Raw genomic sequence first — 22,341 nt, forward strand, 5'->3', positions numbered from 1 at the left:
GTGCATCTGACGGATGAGGGCAATGACGTATTCCATCTCCAGTCTCCTCCGTAGTAGCAAGATACGCGCAGTAGTAGACACACACCAACGGCACTCAAAGATGCTCTTTGAAGAGCCACCGAATAACTCAAAATAAACACACCGTGCGTGTGTGTCGGGACTGGGAGGGGAGTCAAAACGTCTCCTCCAAGAAGTGAACCCAGGACCTTCAGATCCCATGGCGGTGACGTTAACGCTACAAACCCGGTCATAAACGCATTATCTACAGTATTAAAAAATGGACAGTCTGGTGATAACGGGAAACTTTTGTTGAACGTTTATTTATATTGCTTGGTAAAATGTTTTATTTTTGTCCAAAAACAGTTGTGCTAAATAGTCACATAGCTAACCAAGTTCGCAAGCATGGCATTTTCTTTTAACTGCATAAAGGGAATGCAGGCAACCCCCCCCCCCCCCGGCAACTTTTTTACTTAGATGGTGACTTTAGCTTTTCGGGAACACGTTGAAAAAAGTAACTTGACACAGTCAACGCAAATTTGGGGTATTGTATCTTGTTCCTAATGCTAACGACCTTGTTAAGAATACGGTATGTGGTTCTCGATAATGACCGAACAGCTCATGACGAGATGCGGGGAGTGTGTTGTATACCTCCAATCCGATAAAAAATTCGCAAATCAACTTTGCACAGATATAAATGGTAGGGAGATTTGAATTTAACATTGAGCTTCAACCAATGCTATACTACCTGAAACCAGTCAGAATTACAACAACTACAATCACTGATCACACACACATTAAGTCAAACAATCAGACAGCTATCCGCTTACTCTTTCCCAGACCAGTAGCAGTAGCCGCCACCCAGTTCAAGTAATCATGAACAGGCCAATCAAGATACACACAGCCTATCCTGGATTACTTGAACTGGGTCACAACCTTCTCCTCCTCTTCTTCTTCTGGAGTTGAGCTCAGAGGAACTGGGAGCAACAGTGGAACATTTGATCGGATTTTTAAAGACTTGTGAATATATAACTTTTTAAAAATTTGGCTTCAATAAAAGTAAAATTGATCATTTCTGACAATACCGTCGGAGACACTAATGACTCCGGTGCGCATAATCAAATAACCAGTATTTAAAAGTGAATATAAACAGAGACATTAGTGATCCTACAGTACCTGATGAACTGTGCCATCTATCTCCACTGGGACTATGAAGTCAGCATTGCTAATGGGCTGGAAGAGAGAAGAGATAAAAACACAACATGTCAGAGTGTCTCAGAAACGGTTCCACAGTGGTGTAATACAACAGTCACACAGCAGAGGGAGAGCTTGCACTGTGCCATAGATTTTAGGCTAGCACACCCATTCAGTCGCCTTCAAGAACAGAAAACTAATCTTCTCCTGCCCGCTTTTCAGTATTATTCTCCTTCCCTTTTTCCGCCAAAACAAAATCTCTCTATTTCTCTGCCTTTCTCTCTAACTAACTATATGACAGAGAGAGAGAAACTGTACCAAGTAAAAGAGAGGAGGAGAAGAGGGGGATTACGAGAAAGATATTCTGGATAATGACACCAGAGGCCAAGCAAGGTCACTGTTAGTCAACAGTCTCTCTGAACTACAGTCTATCCCCGTGCTACTGCTGTTGACTCTCTAACACGGGACAGAACAGTCTCTACTGCTGTTGACTCTCTAACACGGGACAGAACAGTCTCTACTGCTGTTGACTCTCTAACACGGGACAGAACAGTCTCTACTGCTGTTGACTCTCTAACACGGGACAGAACAGTCTCTACTGCTGTTGACTCTCTAACATGGGACAGAACAGTCTCTACTGCTGTTGACTCTCTAACACGGGACAGAACAGTCTCTACTGCTGTTGACTCTCTAACACGGGACAGAACAGTCTCTACCGCTGTTGACTCTCTAACATGGGACAGAACAGTCTCTACTGCTGTTGACTCTCTAACACGGGACAGAACAGTCTCTACTGCTGTTGACTCTCTAACACGGGACAGAACAGTCTCTACTGCTGTTGACTCTCTAACACGGGACAGAACAGTCTCTACTGCTGTTGACTCTCTAACATGGGACAGAACAGTCTCTACCGCTGTTGACTCTCTAACATGGGACAGAACAGTCTCTACTGCTGTTGACTCTCTAACACGGGACAGAACAGTCTCTACTGCTGTTGACTCTCTAACATGGGACAGAACAGTCTCTACTGCTGTTGACTCTCTAACACGGGACAGAACAGTCTCTACCGCTGTTGACTCTCTAACACGGGACAGAACAGTCTCTACTGCTGTTGACTCTCTAACACGGGACAGAACAGTCTCTACTGCTGTTGACTCTCTAACACGGGACAGAACAGTCTCTACTGCTGTTGACTCTCTAACACGGGACAGAACAGTCTCTACCGCTGTTGACTCTCTAACACGGGACAGAACAGTCTCTACCGCTGTTGACTCTCTACCACGGGACAGAACAGTCTCTACTGCTGTTGACTCTCTAACACGGGACAGAACAGTCTCTACCGCTGTTGACTCTCTAACACGGGACAGAACAGTCTCTACCGCTGTTGACTCTCTAACACGGGACAGAACAGTCTCTACTGCTGTTGACTCTCTAACATGGGACAGAACAGTCTCTACTGCTGTTGACTAACATGGGACAGAACAGTCTCTACCGCTGTTGACTCTCTAACACGGGACAGAACAGTCTCTACTGCTGTTGACTCTCTAACACGGGACAGAACAGTCTCTACCGCTGTTGACTCTCTAACACGGGACAGAACAGTCTCTACTGCTGTTGACTCTCTAACACGGGACAGAACAGTCTCTACTGCTGTTGACTCTCTAACACGGGACAGAACAGTCTCTACCGCTGTTGACTCTCTAACATGGGACAGAACAGTCTCTACTGCTGTTGACTCTCTAACACGGGACAGAACAGTCTCTACTGATGTTGACTCTCTAACACGGGACAGAACAGTCTCTACCGCTGTTGACTCTCTAACATGGGACAGAACAGTCTCTACTGCTGTTGACTCTCTAACACGGGACAGAACAGTCTCTACCGCTGTTGACTCTAACACGGGACAGAACAGTCTCTACTGCTGTTGACTCTAACACGGGACAGAACAGTCTCTACCGCTGTTGACTCTAACATGGGACAGAACAGTCTCTACCGCTGTTGACTCTCTAACACGGGACAGAACAGTCTCTACCGCTGTTGACTCTCTAACACGGGACAGAACAGTCTCTACTGCTGTTGACTCTCTAACACGGGACAGAACAGTCTCTACTGCTGTTGACTAACACGGGACAGAACAGTCTCTACTGCTGTTGACTAACACGGGACAGAACAGTCTCTACTGCTGTTGACTCTCTAACACGGGACAGAACAGTCTCTACCGCTGTTGACTCTCTAACACGGGACAGAACAGTCTCTACCGCTGTTGACTCTCTAACACGGGACAGAACAGTCTCTACTGCTGTTGACTCTCTAACATGGGACAGAACAGTCTCTACTGCTGTTGACTCTCTAACATGGGACAGAACAGTCTCTACTGCTGTTGACTAACACGGGACAGAACAGTCTCTACTGCTGTTGACTCTCTAACACGGGACAGAACAGTCTCTACTGCTGTTGACTCTCTAACACGGGACAGAACAGTCTCTACTGCTGTTGACTCTCTAACACGGGACAGAACAGTCTCTACTGCTGTTGACTCTCTAACACGGGACAGAACAGTCTCTACTGCTGTTGACTCTCTAACACGGGACAGAACAGTCTCTACCGCTGTTGACTCTCTAACACGGGACAGAACAGTCTCTACCGCTGTTGACTCTCTAACATGGGACAGAACAGTCTCTACTGCTGTTGACTCTCTAACACGGGACAGAACAGTCTCTACCGCTGTTGACTCTCTAACATGGGACAGAACAGTCTCTACCGCTGTTGACTCTCTAACATGGGACAGAACAGTCTCTACTGCTGTTGACTCTCTAACACGGGACAGAACAGTCTCTACTGCTGTTGACTCTCTAACACGGGACAGAACAGTCTCTACTGCTGTTGACTCTCTAACACGGGACAGAACAGTCTCTACCGCTGTTGACTCTCTAACACGGGACAGAACAGTCTCTACCGCTGTTGACTCTCTACCACGGGACAGAACAGTCTCTACTGCTGTTGACTCTCTAACACGGGACAGAACAGTCTCTACCGCTGTTGACTCTCTAACACGGGACAGAACAGTCTCTACCGCTGTTGACTCTCTAACACGGGACAGAACAGTCTCTACTGCTGTTGACTCTCTAACACGGGACAGAACAGTCTCTACTGCTGTTGACTCTCTAACACGGGACAGAACAGTCTCTACCGCTGTTGACTCTCTAACACGGGACAGAACAGTCTCTACTGCTGTTGACTCTCTAACACGGGACAGAACAGTCTCTACCGCTGTTGACTCTCTAACACGGGACAGAACAGTCTCTACCGCTGTTGACTCTCTAACACGGGACAGAACAGTCTCTACTGCTGTTGACTCTCTAACACGGGACAGAACAGTCTCTACTGCTGTTGACTCTCTAACACGGGACAGAACAGTCTCTACTGCTGTTGACTCTCTAACATGGGACAGAACAGTCTCTACTGCTGTTGACTCTCTAACACGGGACAGAACAGTCTCTACCGCTGTTGACTCTCTAACACGGGACAGAACAGTCTCTACTGCTGTTGACTCTCTAACACGGGACAGAACAGTCTCTACCGCTGTTGACTCTAACACGGGACAGAACAGTCTCTACTGCTGTTGACTCTCTAACACGGGACAGAACAGTCTCTACCGCTGTTGACTCTCTAACACGGGACAGAACAGTCTCTACTGCTGTTGACTCTCTAACATGGGACAGAACAGTCTCTACCGCTGTTGACTCTCTAACATGGGACAGAACAGTCTCTACTGCTGTTGACTCTCTAACATGGGACAGAACAGTCTCTACTGCTGTTGACTCTCTAACATGGGACAGAACAGTCTCTACTGCTGTTGACTCTCTAACATGGGACAGAACAGTCTCTACCGCTGTTGACTCTCTAACACGGGACAGAACAGTCTCTACCGCTGTTGACTCTCTAACATGGGACAGAACAGTCTCTACTGCTGTTGACTAACACGGGACAGAACAGTCTCTACTGCTGTTGACTCTCTAACACGGGACAGAACAGTCTCTACCGCTGTTGACTCTCTAACACGGGACAGAACAGTCTCTACCGCTGTTGACTCTCTAACATGGGACAGAACAGTCTCTACCGCTGTTGACTCTCTAACATGGGACAGAACAGTCTCTACTGCTGTTGACTCTCTAACACGGGACAGAACAGTCTCTACTGCTGTTGACTCTCTAACATGGGACAGAACAGTCTCTACTGCTGTTGACTAACACGGGACAGAACAGTCTCTACTGCTGTTGACTCTCTAACACGGGACAGAACAGTCTCTACTGCTGTTGACTCTCTAACACGGGACAGAACAGTCTCTACTGCTGTTGACTCTCTAACACGGGACAGAACAGTCTCTACCGCTGTTGACTCTCTACCACGGGACAGAACAGTCTCTACTGCTGTTGACTCTCTAACACGGGACAGAACAGTCTCTACCGCTGTTGACTCTAACATGGGACAGAACAGTCTCTACCGCTGTTGACTCTCTAACACGGGACAGAACAGTCTCTACCGCTGTTGACTCTCTAACACGGGACAGAACAGTCTCTACTGCTGTTGACTCTCTAACATGGGACAGAACAGTCTCTACTGCTGTTGACTCTCTAACACGGGACAGAACAGTCTCTACTGCTGTTGACTCTAACACGGGACAGAACAGTCTCTACTGCTGTTGACTAACACGGGACAGAACAGTCTCTACTGCTGTTGACTCTCTAACACGGGACAGAACAGTCTCTACTGCTGTTGACTCTCTAACACGGGACAGAACAGTCTCTACTGCTGTTGACTAACACGGGACAGAACAGTCTCTACTGCTGTTGACTCTCTAACACGGGACAGAACAGTCTCTACCGCTGTTGACTCTCTAACATGGGACAGAACAGTCTCTACTGCTGTTGACTCTCTAACACGGGACAGAACAGTCTCTACTGCTGTTGACTCTCTAACATGGGACAGAACAGTCTCTACTGCTGTTGACTCTCTAACACGGGACAGAACAGTCTCTACTGCTGTTGACTCTCTAACATGGGACAGAACAGTCTCTACTGCTGTTGACTCTCTAACACGGGACAGAACAGTCTCTACTGCTGTTGACTCTCTAACACGGGACAGAACAGTCTCTACTGCTGTTGACTCTCTAACACGGGACAGAACAGTCTCTACCGCTGTTGACTCTCTAACACGGGACAGAACAGTCTCTACTGCTGTTGACTAACACGGGACAGAACAGTCTCTACTGCTGTTGACTCTCTAACATGGGACAGAACAGTCTCTACCGCTGTTGACTCTCTAACATGGGACAGAACAGTCTCTACCGCTGTTGACTCTCTAACACGGGGCAGAACAGTCTCTACTGCTGTTGACTCTCTAACATGGGACAGAACAGTCTCTACTGCTGTTGACTCTAACATGGGACAGAACAGTCTCTACTGCTGTTGACTCTCTAACACGGGACAGAACAGTCTCTACTGCTGTTGACTCTCTAACACGGGACAGAACAGTCTCTACTGCTGTTGACTAACACGGGACAGAACAGTCTCTACTGCTGTTGACTCTCTAACACGGGACAGAACAGTCTCTACTGCTGTTGACTCTCTAACACGGGACAGAACAGTCTCTACTGCTGTTGACTAACACGGGACAGAACAGTCTCTACTGCTGTTGACTCTCTAACATGGGACAGAACAGTCTCTACTGCTGTTGACTCTCTAACATGGGACAGAACAGTCTCTACTGCTGTTGACTAACACGGGACAGAACAGTCTCTACTGCTGTTGACTAACATGGGACAGAACAGTCTCTACTGCTGTTGACTAACATGGGACAGAACAGTCTAATGCTGTTGACTCTCTAATATGGGACAAAATTGCCTCTACTGTGACCAAAAGCTTGGCAATTAAATTACTTCCATTTGCATGGATCTAAGAGGAGACTTTTCTGAGTCTTCTTATCTACCTGTCAGGTGTGCCGGCAGCTTGCTCTGCACTAACTAATTAGCTACTTTTAAAATTGACTTTTTCCCCCAGAACAGGTTAGAAAATGGTGACGCTCTCCGAGTTGGTTATCTATAAACTCAGACTGCTTTACAAACACACGGTGCTGCTAGCTCACAGAAGACACAGCCTGGATCTGTCCTACTGGAAGTTGGACACAGAGGTCCGTAAAGGAGAAAGGAAACGATGACCCGCTCTCTGTTGTTTTATCTACAGCTCAGACTGCTTTAAGAGACGAGAGACAAATGCTTTTTGAAGTCGGGTTCAATTCTTAAAAAAAAAAAAAAATCACACCGTTTTCAATTTCGGTTTCAATTATTTGGGTTGAACGCTGTTACACAGAATAAAACCATGAATAAAAGTCCCATGAGGGTAACGATTGCCCAGAAATGCTTATCACTTAATATATTTCAGTTGTTATGTTTACTACATTAGTTTTATTTGATGACTTTATTATGTCATTCTAAGTCATCTCATCTCTATAGAGCTGCCTGACAAAATCACTGTTTCAGTAGTTGTTCCAAGTAAATAAAGGCGTACTTTTATGGCGGCTGAATAGCAATTATCAATCACTTAGATCATGTATTTTCAGGTAGAGATACCTGGTGAAGCAACAGCTGCTCTCTATTTCCCCTCACGATACGTCGCTAAGCAACAGCTGCTCTCTATATTACCTCACGATACGTCGCTAAGCAGGAGCTGCTCTCTATCACCTCACGATCACGATACTAAGCAACAGCTGCTCTCTATATCACCTCACGATCACGATACTAAGCAACAGCTGCTCTCTATATCACCTCACGATCGCACATTCTTCTCTCTTCTGTAGCAGTCGTGCGCAATGGATTATGGTCATTGTAGTTATTTTCAGCGTGTTATGTGCTAAACTATGTAGAATTTGGCTTGCTGTAAACTACAATTCCCTACTACGTCGCACAGTTCAGGCTGTATCTGATCAATCTCTAGAGAAACACTGCAATGCGCGCACTGAGCTCTCAGGAAAAAAAAATCAACAAAATGGAATTCAAATAATTTAACCAACATCTGTCAATTAATTGTTTATTAACTTCTTATGGCTGCAATCCCGGTAACAAGATGATATGACAACAGCCAGTGAAAGTGCAGGACGCCAAATTCAAAACAACAGAAATCTCATAATTAAAATTCCGCAGACATACATGAGTCTTATACCACTTTAAAGGTAATCTTGTTGTTAATCCCACCAAAGTGTCCGATTTCAAATATGCTTTTCAGAGAAAGCACTACAAACGATTATGTTAGGTCACACCAAACCACAATAAGCACAGCCACAGTTCATTAAAACGTGACGAAATGTCCAAAAGTTCCGTAACAGTCAGTATTGAATCAATCTTTAGAATGTTGTTAACATACATCTTGAATAACGTTCCAACCGGAGAATTACATTGACTTCAGTTGAGCGATGGAACGGAGCTGCCTCTCACGTGAACGCGCGTGGTCAAACCGTGGTCACCTCATGGCAGTGATTACTCATTCCTGTCTCCTTCGGCCCCCCCTTCACATTAGAGTCATCAGACAAAGTTCTATTGACATCTAGTGGAAGTCGTAGGAAGTGAAAACTCATCCATATCTCGCTGTCATTTCAATGAGAGCTTGGGTGAAAATCTACCAGCCTCAGAAAAAATCCAAACAGGAAGTGGAACTTCTCAGGTTTTTGCCTGCCATATGAGTTCTATACTCACAGACATCATTCAAACAGTTTTAGAAACTTCAGAGTGTTTTCTATCCAATACTAATAATATATTAGCAACTATGACTGAGGAGCAGGCCGTTTACTCTGGGCACCTCTGTGCACCTTTCATCCAAGCTACTCAATACTGCCCCTGCAGCCATAAGAAGTTCAAATACGAAAAATGAATGGCTCAGAACTAAGTACTTTACAAACACACGGTCTAATGTATGTGTAACCCTACATGATTACAATGAACAGAACAAATGCAGTGGATCTAGGGGAACTGAAAGTAAATAGGAAACTGTTCTACAATATGTAGGTTAAGTCTACACATTATGACAAAGGCAAGATAAGCCTCATTCAACATACTATTTATTTGTATTTAACTAGGCAAGTCAGTTAACTTCTTTGGGGTAGGGGGCAGTATTTTCACGTCCAGATGAAAAGCATGCCCAGAGTAAACGGCCTGCTACAAAGCCATACAAGCTAGAATATGCATAGTCTTAGTGGATTTGGATAGAAAACACTCTGACGTTTCTAAAACGGTTTGAATGATGTCTGTGAGTATAACAGAACTCATATGGCAGGCAAAAACCTGAGAAAAAATCCAACCTGGAAGTGGGAAATCTGAGGTTGGTCGATTTTCAACTCAGCTCCTATTGAAGATGCAGTGCGATATTGGTAATGTTGCACTTCCTATGGCTTCCACTAGATATCAACAGTCTTTCGAACCTTATCTGATGCCTCTACTGTTTAGTGGGGCCGAAGGAGAGAGGAATGAGTCCGAGGTCTGCCAGCAGCCACGAGCTGACCATTGCTCACATGAGAGTTTGCTCCCGGTTCCATTTGCTTTTCTGAAGACAAAGGAATTCTCCGGTTGGAACATTGAAGAATTATGTTAAAAACATCCTAAAGATTGATTCAATACATTGTTTGACATGTTTCTACTGACTGTTACGGAACTTTTTGACATTTCGTCTGCTTTTAGTGAACGCGCTTCGTGACTTTGGATTTGTTTACCAAACGCGCTTACAAAAGTAACTATTTGGACATAAATGATGGACATTACCGAACAAAACAAACATTTTTTGTGGAAGTGGGAGTCCTGGGAGTGCATTCCGACGAAGATCAGCAAAGGTAAGTGAAGATTTATAATGCTTTTATGACTTTTGTTGACTGCATAATATGGCGGCTATATTTGTGTCTTGATTGGGCTCTGACCTCAGATTATTGCATGGTTTTTGCTTTTTCCGTAAAGCTTTTTTGAAATCTGACACAGCGGTTGCATTAAGGAGAAGTGCATCTAAAATTCCATGCATAACAGTTGTATCTTTTAGCAATGTTTATTATGAGTATTCCTGTAAATTGATGTGGCTCTCTGCAAAATCAAAAGATGTTTTGGAACTTCTGAACGTAAGGAGCCAATGTAAACTCAGATTTTTGGATATAAATATGAACTTAATCGAACAAAACATATATGTATTGTGTAACATGAAGTCCTATGAGTGTCATCTGATGAAGATCAAAGGTTAGTGATTCATTTTATCTATATTTCTGCTTTTTGTGAATCCTCTCTTTGGCTGAAAAAATGGCTGTGTTATTCTGTGAATAGGCACTCACCTAACATAATCGTTTGGTTTGCTTTCGCCGTAAAGCCTTTTTGAAAATCGGACACTGTGGCTGGATTTACAACAAGTGTATCTTTAAAATGGTGTAAAATACATGTGTGAGGAATTTTAATTATGGGATTTCTGTTGTTTTGAATTTGGCGCCCAGCAGTTTCACAGGCTGTTGACGAGGTGGGACGCTACCGTCTCACGTACCCAAGAGAGGTTAAGAACAAATTCTTATTTACAATGACTGCATACACCGGCCAAACCCGGACGACGCTGGGGCCAAATTGTGCGCCGCCCTTTGGGACTCCCAATCACGGCCGGTTGTGATACAGCCTGGAATCGAACCTAGGGTGTCTGTAGTGACGCCTCTAGCACTGAGATGCAGTGCCTTAGACCGCTGTGCCACTCGGGTACCTATGAAGGCTGATGAGGGGAGAATTAAAGCGGGAATCGTTAAAAACGGCGAAACAGCCACCACCATATTACAACAAAGTTACTACACATTTCTAACCCCTTTTCTCCTCGGACATCATGGCAACACAAGAGCACAATATGTAGTGATAATCCTTTTTTATAAAGTTAGATGCTAAGGCTTTTTACCTTGAATGAGCAATGTACCAAGTTCAACTTTGTCTCAGAGGAAAATTGGTTTTGCAGAAATAATCTTAACATAAGACATGAAAACTGTACATTGATAATAGCCTACCAGGGCTTAATTTGTATTTATTTTTTTACCTTGAATGAGCTGTGTACCAATGTCTCATCCAAGTCGATCACTACACACTTCTTCCCATAGTCTGATATGTTCATCTCTGGTAGGAGGAATTTGGCTGGAGGCTGAAGGAGAGAGAGAAGATATTATATGTTAGAGAGAGAGATGGAGGTAGAGAGATGGAGGTAGAGTAGAGAAAGAGAGAGAGAAGAGAAAGAGAGGAGAGAAAGAGAGAGGAGAGAGAACGAGAGGAGAGAAAGAGAGAGGAAAGAAAGAGAGAGGAGAGAAAGAGAGGGGAGAGAAAGAGAGGGGAGAGAAAGAGAGGGGAGAGAAAGAGAGAGGAGAGAAAGAGAGAGGAGAGAAAAGAGTGCATAATCAACACATTGAGATGTCATTAGTTAAATGTGTAAAGCAGGGTGGATTAGCAGCCCAGTGTTAATAGTGAGTCTGGTGTTTCCCATGAAGAAAGATTAAGGGAGAGAAACATGAACAATAGCTAACACAGTGCTGTAACGGTCTGCTGGTTCTCACTTCTGAACAGATCGGGTCTAGGCTGGGTTTCTGTACAGCACTTCGAGATATTAGCTGATGTACGAAGGGCTATATAAAATAAACTTGATTTGATTTGATTTATATCAGACAGAACCAACAGACACGCCGAAGGACTGACGCTACCCATCCCTGCCCGGCATCATCTCAGAACAGGAATCCCATCATCTTTGTCCTTTCCTCTCAACACTAACCCAGTGTAATATATAGTGTTTAATCCCTCCAGATTTCTGTCTAATCTGAAGAGATTAAAGTTAACAACTTTCACACATTCTGACAAACAGTAACAGGTCATGTTGCGGTCAACCAGTACAGACCGAGCCTGCGTTCCATTTCTCGCTTTTTTTGTTTGTTATGGTTTCACATTCCAGATACAGTGCACTACTTTTAACCAGGGTCCATAGGGGCTCTTGTCAAAAGCAGTATACTTTATAGAGAACAGTGTGCCATTTGAGACATAGCCAGACAGAACTACTTTCCAGAAAAATCCCTGTCTGTCCTTCACAGGAACGCAGGACTATATTAACACCAGATCAATGTCGCTAACTGAAACATTTTCTACGTGGACCTGAAGTGCTATGGAAAATGGAAGCCCTCCATGACGGTGCTAGTGAAAGACGGACATGCAGCAGATCTAACCTACTTCATAAAAAAAAAAAAAAAAAAAAAAGGGGTAGACTCAGCAAAAGGAGACGATAATACACACAGTGACCACGGCAACTAGTACCCTCTGTTCCCTGCCTCGAGGTCAAAGCTGAGTCTATGTTGAATAGACTTGGGTGTCATGGTCCAGACACAGACTGTGGTAGGGGATCTAGCCAGTGTTTATCTTACTCGCTAGATAACGAGCTCTTCTCTAATACCCTCATTAGCGAAATGGGATCAATCACATCCTACTTTCCATGAGAGCAGAATCTGTGCCTGTATCCTGAATAGCACCCTATTCCCTATGTAGTGCATAGGGCTCTAGTCAAAAGTAGTGCACTATGTAGGGAATAGGGTGCCGTTTGAGATGCACATAGACTACAAGAACCAATGGGATTGAAGCTCTCACAGAGTAAGCCTATGTCTGTAAGGCAATAGGGGAAACTTTTTTATCATAGTGCATTGCTTGTGCACTATGAGTGGCGCAGCGGTCTAAGGCACTATACACCCTGGTTCGATCCCGAGCTGTATCACAACCGGCCGTGACCAGGACTACCATAAAGCGACGCGCAATTGGCCCAGCGTCGTCCGGGTCAGGGGAGGGTTTGATCGGAGTAGGCCATCATTGTAAAATAAGAATTTGTTCTTAGCTGACTTGCCTAGTTAAATAAAGTTTCAACATATAAAATGTATTAAGTGTAAAATGTAGCATAAACCTCATTGTAATCAGACAGCGTGATTTAATGACAATTTTCTTCAGAAATGTGCCTTACAGAGAGGCAAACATGTCGTCCCTACAGCTACATTTACTGTTCCTTGTCAAAACGTATTCAAGAGGCCATAGTGGCTTCTTCTAGTACGGCGGTCTGGCTACCAGTTGACTTTCTACATAATTGATGGGTAGGCTGTCTAGGAGGTTCCGTTAGTTTGTTTACCTAGAGAGCGTCTCATTCTGGTCCCAACAGATTTTTACGTTGTTTGTCGTTGAACCAAATGAAGACATAATTTGTGAGAGCGATTAAAGAGAAGTAGTAGAAACAACATGTCTGTAACTGGCTTTAGAAAAGCCATCCAGGAAGATTGGTCAGGCTGGCAGTTAGTGTTGTTAGGGAGTTTTTTTCAAATGCAACCAAACCACTTGTATCACTCATGCAGGAGATGCAATAAGCTTGAACACCGTTTGATTGCTTATGAACTCCTTAAAAATTAAACCCACCACCATGCTAAATTCAGATAAGAGGACTTCAGCCCCCCCCCCCCCCCCCCCAAAAAAAAAATCTAATTGCGATTTGTGTACCAAAATATTGCAATTTGAGATCAAAACACTTAGAATAGAAATAGAATGATGGTTCTAATGTTATGGTTGGAATACAATGGGCATTTGGAATGCAGTTTTGTTGGCATGACAACAGAAGTAAGGGAGGAGAATGGTTGTGACAGAGCAGGAACCAAAGTGTTGGTCAGTGTTTCACCGTGGGACCCTAATTAGATTTAAATAGATAGGTACATTCAGACAACAAATATTTGCCTTTTCCTCTCAGATTAAGAACAAGCTGTTGCACAAACAATGCTGATATTCCACACCACTGGTACCGGCCTGTAGCAGAGCAAAAGTTTACTAGCAAGATTTGTCCCATCTCAGTGGATTTAGCTAGCGATTAGCATTAGGGGCTAACCCGCATTTTTTTGGGGCACTTTTGCAGCTTAATATCGCAATTTTGATTTAAATCTGATTAATCGTGCAGCCTTACCTAGAGCCAAGACATTCAGAGCAGATACAGAGCAAAATCTTAGACTTAAGATCCATGTGCCTATAAGTCACATTTATCTCATTGGACAGCAATGAGTGACTTAATGATTTAGATGATAGTCATTAGTCAGTGTTAGGATCACGGATCTTAAGTTAGGATTCAGCCACTTAAGGACTGAGCGGCCACATGCAGAAGGAAAGATAAATAGTGATACATACACTAGGGATAGGAATAACCTCGACCTGGTCAAACTAGACACACAGAGAGAGAGAGAGACGGTGAGAGAGACACAGACAGACAGAGACACAGAGACACAGAGAGAGAGAGAGACAAACAGAGAGAGACAGAGAGCGAGAGAACGTCACAAACATGGAAACATAACAGTCAATGTTGAAACAGATTTTCTGGAGTTCTTCAAAGACACTTCTCGTTTTTATTGTTTATCCGCAGTTTAGAAGTATTGTGTGTGTGTGTGTGTGTGTGTGTGTGAGACTTGTCCCTGTGTGTGTACCTTTGGTTGTGTCCCGTTCTCCTCTGGGGCTGGAGACAGGGAGGTGATTGTGTTGTTGGAGGCAGGAGGCTCCACATTGTAGTTCCTAAAGCAACAGAAGAACGTACTGAAAACGCCTGGACTCCTCTGCTTCTTCAAACTGCTGTTGGACTGGGAGACTGGAGGGGAAACAGAGGAGAGACGTTAAAACATTAAGAGTAAAGAAACAGAGCTACTGAAAACACCTCTGCTTCTTCAAACTGCTGTTGGACTGGGAGACTGGAGGGGAAATATATCTTGCTGTGTTTTTGTAAACGCAAATCTAAAATACTTCTTATTGTAATTTCTGCAAAGTATCAGACTAATTTTGTGCTTCAGTTACACTTCTCCACTTAGATGAGAAATCTTTGCTGTGGTTTTCAGACCAATCAAAAGTCCCACATTCATGAACAGGCATTCGATCAGCAGACAGCGCTCTGACTGATGGCAGCGAGAAAATGGCGATGGTTACTTTTCTCTAGTAGTTTTAGCAAGTTCAAATCCACCAGTAACTTCAAGCAAAACATTAGGAAATGTAGCTGGCTACATTTTTTCTGTGGTAAACATTAGAAATCTGATGGACGTGCATCATCTTTGTAAAAAAATACCTTGCTCTTTCATTGTATGCTAATTGACTTTGTGTGGCTGCTAGCCAAATAGCATTGCACTTCTGTTGTCATCTGATGAAAACTAAGCTATTTTCGGTATCATTTTTTTTGCATTCATTTATTTAGTTGCCCGCCCTATGTCGCTCTATAGAAGAAAAAAACAACACTTGCCTTTCAATATAAAATGTAGGTGAAATGGTTTAAATCAATGAATAACTCAACTTCATTACTGAGCAGAAGTATAGCACTCTGGGAAAAACAGAGCAGAGAGAAATACTAATGAATAATATATATGAACGCACATAGCTGCTTTCCTGCAACCGGAAAACAACCCGTGTTATGAAGGTAGCCCGCGACCCGTGTTATGAAGGTAGCCCGCGACCCGTGTTATGAAGGTAGCGCGCGACCCGTGTTATGAAGGTAGCACGCGACCCGTGTTATGAAGGTAGCACGCGACCCGTGTTATGAAGGTAGCACGCGACCCGTGTTATGAAGGTAGCACGCGACCCGTGTTATGAAGGTAGCACGCGACCCGCGTTATGAAGGTAGCACGCGACCCGTGTTATGAAGGTAGCGCGCGACCCGTGTTATGAAGGCGGCACGCGACCCGTGTTATGAAGGCGGCACGCGACCCGTGTTATGAAGGCGGCACGCGACCCGTGTTATGAAGGCAGCACACAACCCGTGTTATGAAGGTAGCACGCAACCCGTGTTATGAAGGCAGCACACAACCCGTGTTATGAAGGCAGCACACAACCCGTGTTATGAAGGCAGCACACAACCCGTGTTATGAAGGCAGCACACAACCCGTGTTATGAAGGTAGCACGCGACCCGTGTTATGAAGGTAGCACGCGACCCGTGTTATGAAGGTAGCACGCGACCCGTGTTATGAAGGTAGCACGCGACCCGCGTTATGAAGGTAGCACGCGACCCGTGTTATGAAGGTAGCGCGCGACCCGTGTTATGAAGGCGGCACGCGACCCGTGTTATGAAGGCGGCACGCGACCCGTGTTATGAAGGCGGCACGCGACCCGTGTTATGAAGGCAGCACACAACCCGTGTTATGAAGGTAGCACGCAACCCGTGTTATGAAGGCAGCACGCAACCCGTGTTATGAAGGCAGCACACAACCCGTGTTATGAAGGCAGCACGCAACCCATGTTATGAAGGCAGCACGCAACCCGTGTTATGAAGGCATTACACAACCCGTGTTATGAAGGCAACAGAGTAATGTAGTAGCTGTTGTTGACCCTGGTCTGACAGACTAAACCACTGATCAGAAAATAACCAGTGACATCAGTCACACATAGCTTAGCTGTAGACGCTCTACCGAGCACGCTCTCTCCCTCTTGTTCAGTCTCTTCCCGCTTCCCTGCCCCCCCATACCTCTTCCCCTGTCTCTACCCCCCCCCCCCCTTCTCTCTCTCTCTCCACAGCCCCGTAAGTCAGTCAGTCTGACCGGGTAGAACCAGCCTATACAAGGCAGCATTCCTCTCCCTCCCTCTCTCTCTCTCCTCCACTCCCCTCCCCCCTCCTCCACTCCTCCACTCCCCTCCCCCCTCCTCCACTCCTCCACTCCCCTCCCCCTCTCCTCCCACTGGAGCGAGAGCTGCGGTCAGTCCACCCAAACCACACACTATTCCCTATTTAGTGCCCTACTTTTGATCAGAGCCCTATAGGTGTGTGAATCCTGGTCAAAAGTAGGGCACTATGTAGGGAATAGGGTACCGTTTGCGTACAAACACGTACAAAGCCAACCCCCCCCCCCCCCAGCCCCCACTTAAGCCAATCCGATCACGTCTCCCCCTGTTCCTACTCCCCTCCTACAAGCAGCAACTCAATAAGGAGCCACTAACAGTGAACAGTGAGGCGCTGAACAGAGACAGACAGACTCACTGCTGCAGGACTGTTCTGAGAATAATGATAGGAATATGCTGGATGAGTCCTCCACCCAGGACTCACCGGTCAATACTGAGGAATATATATCGTCAGTCACAGGCTTCATTAGGAAATGTATTGATGTTGTACCCACAACAACAATGCGGTCATATTCCAACCAAAAACCCTGGACGAACGGAGATATCCGTACAATGCTGAGAGCCCGTACTGCAGCATTCAACGTCAGCCAGAAAGAACCCCGATGACTCTGTGGCGCACAGAAGGCAAGCAGGTACGATCTCTGCTAATCCATTAGGGACGCAGAAAGACAATACACAGACTCAAACTTTAAATGATGTTTGACAACTCAAAACTCATGTTGCATGTGGCAAGGGCTAGACTATCACAGAACACAAAAAAAGGTAAAACCAGCTATGTGGTGCCTGCCGAAGCCTCCCTCCCAGACGGGCTTAACACATTATCTTCTGGCTTCAAGGCAGACAATCCCGAGTCATACAGGAAGAGACTCTTGCTGCTCCGGATGACCTTTCACTCTCCGAGGCTGAAGTGAGGGAGAAAAAAGAAAAAAACTCAAGAGTGAATAGTCACAAAGCTGCCGGCCCAGATGGCATAGCGGGCCACGTCCTCAGAGTGTTGACCAGCTGGCGGACGTCTTCTCGGACAACTTCAACCTGACTCTTTCCCAGGATGTAGTCCTCACCGGCTTTAAAAAGAAGACTACCAGCACCCAAGAAAAAAACAAGGTGACATACCCAAATAACTAAAGCCGCGTCGCACTCACCTCAGTCATCATGAAGTGCCTTAAGAGAGGCTGATTATGGACCACATCAAGGCCATCATGCCAGGCACACTGGACCCACTCTAACTCGCCTACCGCTCCAACAGATCCATGGAAGATGCCATTTTCCATCGCTATTCACATGGATGTAACATCTGGACAAAGAGGAGCACCTACGTTGAGAAAGTTGTTCATGAACTTCAGTTCAACATTCAACACTATTGTTCCCTCCAAGCTGGACACCCCCCCTCAGATCCCTGTGTCTGGACACCCCCCCTCAGATCCCTGTGTCTGGACACCCCCCCTCAGATCCCTGTGTCTGGACACCCCCCCTCAGATCCCTGTGTCTGGACACCCCCCCTCAGATCCCTGTGTCTGGACACCCCCCCTCAGATCCCTGTGTCTGGACACCCCCCCTCAGATCCCTGTGTCTGGACACCCCCCCTCAGATCCCTGTGTCTGGACACCCCCCCCTCAGATCCCTGTGTCTGGACACCCCCCCCCTCAGATCCCTGTGTCTGGACACCCCCCCTCAGATCCCTGTGTCTGGACACCCCCCCTCAGATCCCTGTGTCTGGACACCCCCCCTCAGATCCCCGTGTCTGGACACCCCCCCTCAGATCCCCGTGTCTGGACACCCCCCCTCAGATCCCCGTGTCTGGACACCCCCCCTCAGATCCCCGTGTCTGGACACCCCCCCTCAGATCCCCGTGTCTGGACACCCCCCCTCAGATCCCCGTGTCTGGACACCCCCCCTCAGATCCCCGTGTCTGGACACCCCCCCCTCAGATCCCCGTGTCTGGACACCCCCCCTCAGATCCCCGTGTCTGGACACCCCCCCTCAGATCCCCGTGTCTGGACACCCCCCCCTCAGATCCCCGTGTCTGAACACCCCCCCTCAGATCCCCGTGTCTGGACACCCCCCCTCAGATCCCCGTGTCTGGACACCCCCCCTCAGATCCCCGTGTCTGGACACCCCCCCTCAGATCCCCGTGTCTGAACACCCCCCCTCAGATCCCCGTGTCTGGACACCCCCCCTCAGATCCCCGTGTCTGGACACCCCCCCTCAGATCCCCGTGTCTGGACACCCCCCCTCAGATCCCTGTGTCTGGACACCCCCCCTCAGATCCCTGTGTCTGGACACCCCCCCTCAGATCCCTGTGTCTGGACACCCCCCCTCAGATCCCTGTGTCTGGACACCCCCCCTCAGATCCCTGTGTCTGGACACCCCCCCTCAGATCCCTGTGTCTGGACACCCCCCCTCAGATCCCTGTGTCTGGACACCCCCCCTCAGATCCCTGTGTCTGGACACCCCCCCTCAGATCCCTGTGTCTGGACACCCCCCCTCAGATCCCTGTGTCTGGACACCCCCCCTCAGATCCCTGTGTCTGGACACCCCCCCTCAGATCCCTGTGTCTGGACACCCCCCCTCAGATCCCTGTGTCTGGACACCCCCCCTCAGATCCCTGTGTCTGGACACCCCCCCCTCAGATCCCTGTGTCTGGACACCCCCCTCAGATCCCTGTGTCTGGACACCCCCCTCAGATCCCTGTGTCTGGACACCCCCCCTCAGATCCCTGTGTCTGGACACCCCCCCTCAGATCCCTGTGTCTGGACACCCCCCCTCAGATCCCTGTGTCTGGACACCCCCCCTCAGATCCCTGTGTCTGGACACCCCCTCTCAGATCCCTGTGTCTGGACACCCCCTCTCAGATCCCTGTGTCTGGACACCCCCTCTCAGATCCCTGTGTCTGGACACCCCCCTCAGATTCCTGTGTCTGGACACCACCCTCAGTAACTGGATCCTGGACTTCCTGACAGCCAGACCACAGGCTGACTTAACACAGGGGCCCTGTCTTACAACACCACCGTCTACTTGCTAAGGCGGCTGAATAAATTTGACATAACGACCCGGGTCCTCTCCAAATACTACCGTTGCACCATCGAGAGCGTCCTGACCGGTTGCATCACAGTCTGGTACGTGAATTGCTCTGTCCATGACTTCAAGGCCCTCCAGCGGGTGGTGAAGACGGCCCAGTACATCACTGGGACCGTGCTCCCACCCATCCAGGACATCTACTTGAAATGGTGCCTAGGGAAGGCCAGCAGCATCAAGGACCCCACACACCCCAGCCACAAGCTGTTCTCTCCCTTACCGACAGGCAGACGGTATCGGAGCATAAGGTCTGATAGAAACTGTCCCTGAGCCTGTTGGTATCTACAAGCCATCAGACTGCTGAACATTTGAACTGGACTGACCACCTGCTCTGATTCACCACAACTTAGCACACACCCACACACTACTACCATCCTCTTATTATACTTCTCAGTTTATACACTGCCTCCAATCCCCTCCCCCCATTCACCAAAACACATGTAAATAATGAGACTATAAATTGTGTCTTCCTGTATTATATTGAAATGTTTATTCTATTCTACTGGGCCATTTACTTTATGTTCGTATTCTTATCTTGTATTATTTCTTATTGTTGTTGCATTGTTGAGAAGGAACCTGGAAGTAAACATTTCATTGTATGATGTATACCATGTGTATCCCGTACACACAACTAATAAAAACTTGATTTGGGACGCAGACAGGATGTCAAATCACCATCACTTCACCTCTAAAAGGATTGGCGTAATGTTCTGAGAGAAAAAAATACATTATTCCAATGGAGTCACATTATTAGGGCAGAGAGCAATCAGATACCATGATGACATCCAAGTTGCAGGAGTCTCTCCCTCTCTCTGTATGTCTCTCCCTCTCTCTGTATGTCTCTCCCTCTCTCTCTCTCTCTCTCTCTCACTCTCCCGGTCTGTAGGTCTCACTCTCCCGGTCTGTAGGTCTCACTCTCCCGGTCTGTAGGTCTCACTCTCCCGGTCTGTAGGTCTCACTCTCCCGGTCTGTAGGTCTCACTCTCCCGGTCTGTAGGTCTCACTCTCCCGGTCTGTAGGTCTCACTCTCCCGGTCTGTAGGTCTCACTCTCCCGGTCTGTACGTCTCTCTCTCCCGGTCTGTACGTCTCTCTCTCCCGGTCTGTACGTCTCTCTCTCCCGGTCTGTAGGTCTCTCTCTCCCGGTCTGTACGTCTCTCTCCCGGTCTGTACGTCTCTCTCCCGGTCTGTACGTCTCTCTCTCATTCTCCCGGTCTGTATGTCTCTCTCTCACTCTCCAGGTCTGTACGTCTCTCTCCCGGTCTGTATGTCTCTCTCTCATTCTCCCGGTCTGTATGTCTCTCTCTCACTCTCCCGGTCTGTATGTCTCTCTCTCACTCTCCCGGTCTGTATGTCTCTCTCTCACTCTCCCGGTCTGTATGTCTCTCTCTCACTCTCCCGGTCTGTATGTCTCTCTCTCACTCTCCCGGGCTGTATGTCTCTCTCCCGTGCTGTATGTCTCTCTCCCGGGCTGTATGTCTTTCTCCCGGGCTGTATGTCTCTCTCCCGGTCTGTATGTCTCTCTCTCCCGGTCTGTATGTCTCTCTCTCCCGGTCTGTATGTCTCTCTCTCCCGGTCTGTATGTCTCTCTCTCACTCTCCCGGGCTGTATGTCTCTCTCCCGGGCTGTATGTCTCTCTCCCGGGCTGTATGTCTCTCTCCCGGGCTGTATGTCTCTCTCTCTCCCGGTCTGTGTGTCTCTCTCTCTCCCGGTCTGAGTGTCGCTCTCTCTCCCGGTCTGAGTGTCGCTCTCTCTCTCCCGGTCTGTGTGTCTCTCTCTCTCCCGGTCTGTGTGTCTCTCTCTCTCCCGGTCTGTGTGTCTCTGTCTCTCCCGGTCTGTATGTCTCTGTCTCTCCCGGTCTGTATGTCTCTGTCTCTCCCGGTCTGTATGTCTCTGTCTCTCCCGGTCTGTATGTCTCTGTCTCTCCCGGTCTGTATGTCTCTGTCTCTCCCGGTCTGTATGTCTCTGTCTCTCCCGGTCTGTATGTCTCTCTCACTCTCCCGGTCTGTATGTCTCTCTCACTCTCCCGGTCTGTATGTCTCTCTCACTCTCCCGGTCTGTATGTCTCTCTCACTCTCCCGGTCTGTATGTCTCTCTCTCTCTCCCGGTCTGTATGTCTCTCTCTCTCTCCCGGTCTGTATGTCTCTCTCATTCTCCCGGTCTGTATGTCTCTCTCACTCTCCCGGTCTGTATGTCTCTCTCACTCTCCCGGTCTGTATGTCTCTCTCACTCTCCCGGTCTGTATGTCTCTCTCACTCTCCCGGTCTGTATGTCTCTCTCACTCTCCCGGTCTGTATGTCTCTCTCACTCTCCCGGTCTGTATGTCTCTCTCACTCTCCCGGTCTGTATGTCTCTCTCACTCTCCCGGTCTGTATGTCTCTCTCACTCTCCC

At 47.3% G+C, this 22,341-nt stretch overlaps 1 protein-coding gene across 4 annotated transcripts in view; it reads right to left on the reverse strand.

The window, feature by feature from the left end:
• The window catches only part of LOC129813551 (CTD small phosphatase-like protein), a 100,056-nt gene that overhangs the window by 13,494 nt on the left and 64,221 nt on the right, over positions 1–22,341 (reverse strand). For 2 of the 4 annotated variants that reach the window (XM_055865851.1, XM_055865852.1), the window contains exons 2-5: positions 14,713–14,870; positions 14,420–14,452; positions 11,280–11,381; positions 1,174–1,230 (exon numbers count right to left, since the gene is read on the reverse strand). In XM_055865851.1, the coding sequence (XP_055721826.1) occupies positions 1,174–1,230; positions 11,280–11,381; positions 14,420–14,452; positions 14,713–14,870 (350 nt within the window). The remainder of the gene's footprint in view (positions 1–1,173; positions 1,231–11,279; positions 11,382–14,419; positions 14,453–14,712; positions 14,871–22,341) is intronic. The other 2 variants (XM_055865853.1, XM_055865854.1) reach the window with 1 other exon arrangement.

Source organism: Salvelinus fontinalis, chromosome 17 (genome assembly GCF_029448725.1).
Source record: "Salvelinus fontinalis isolate EN_2023a chromosome 17, ASM2944872v1, whole genome shotgun sequence".
In the NCBI taxonomy this organism is placed as follows: domain Eukaryota; kingdom Metazoa; phylum Chordata; class Actinopteri; order Salmoniformes; family Salmonidae; genus Salvelinus; species Salvelinus fontinalis.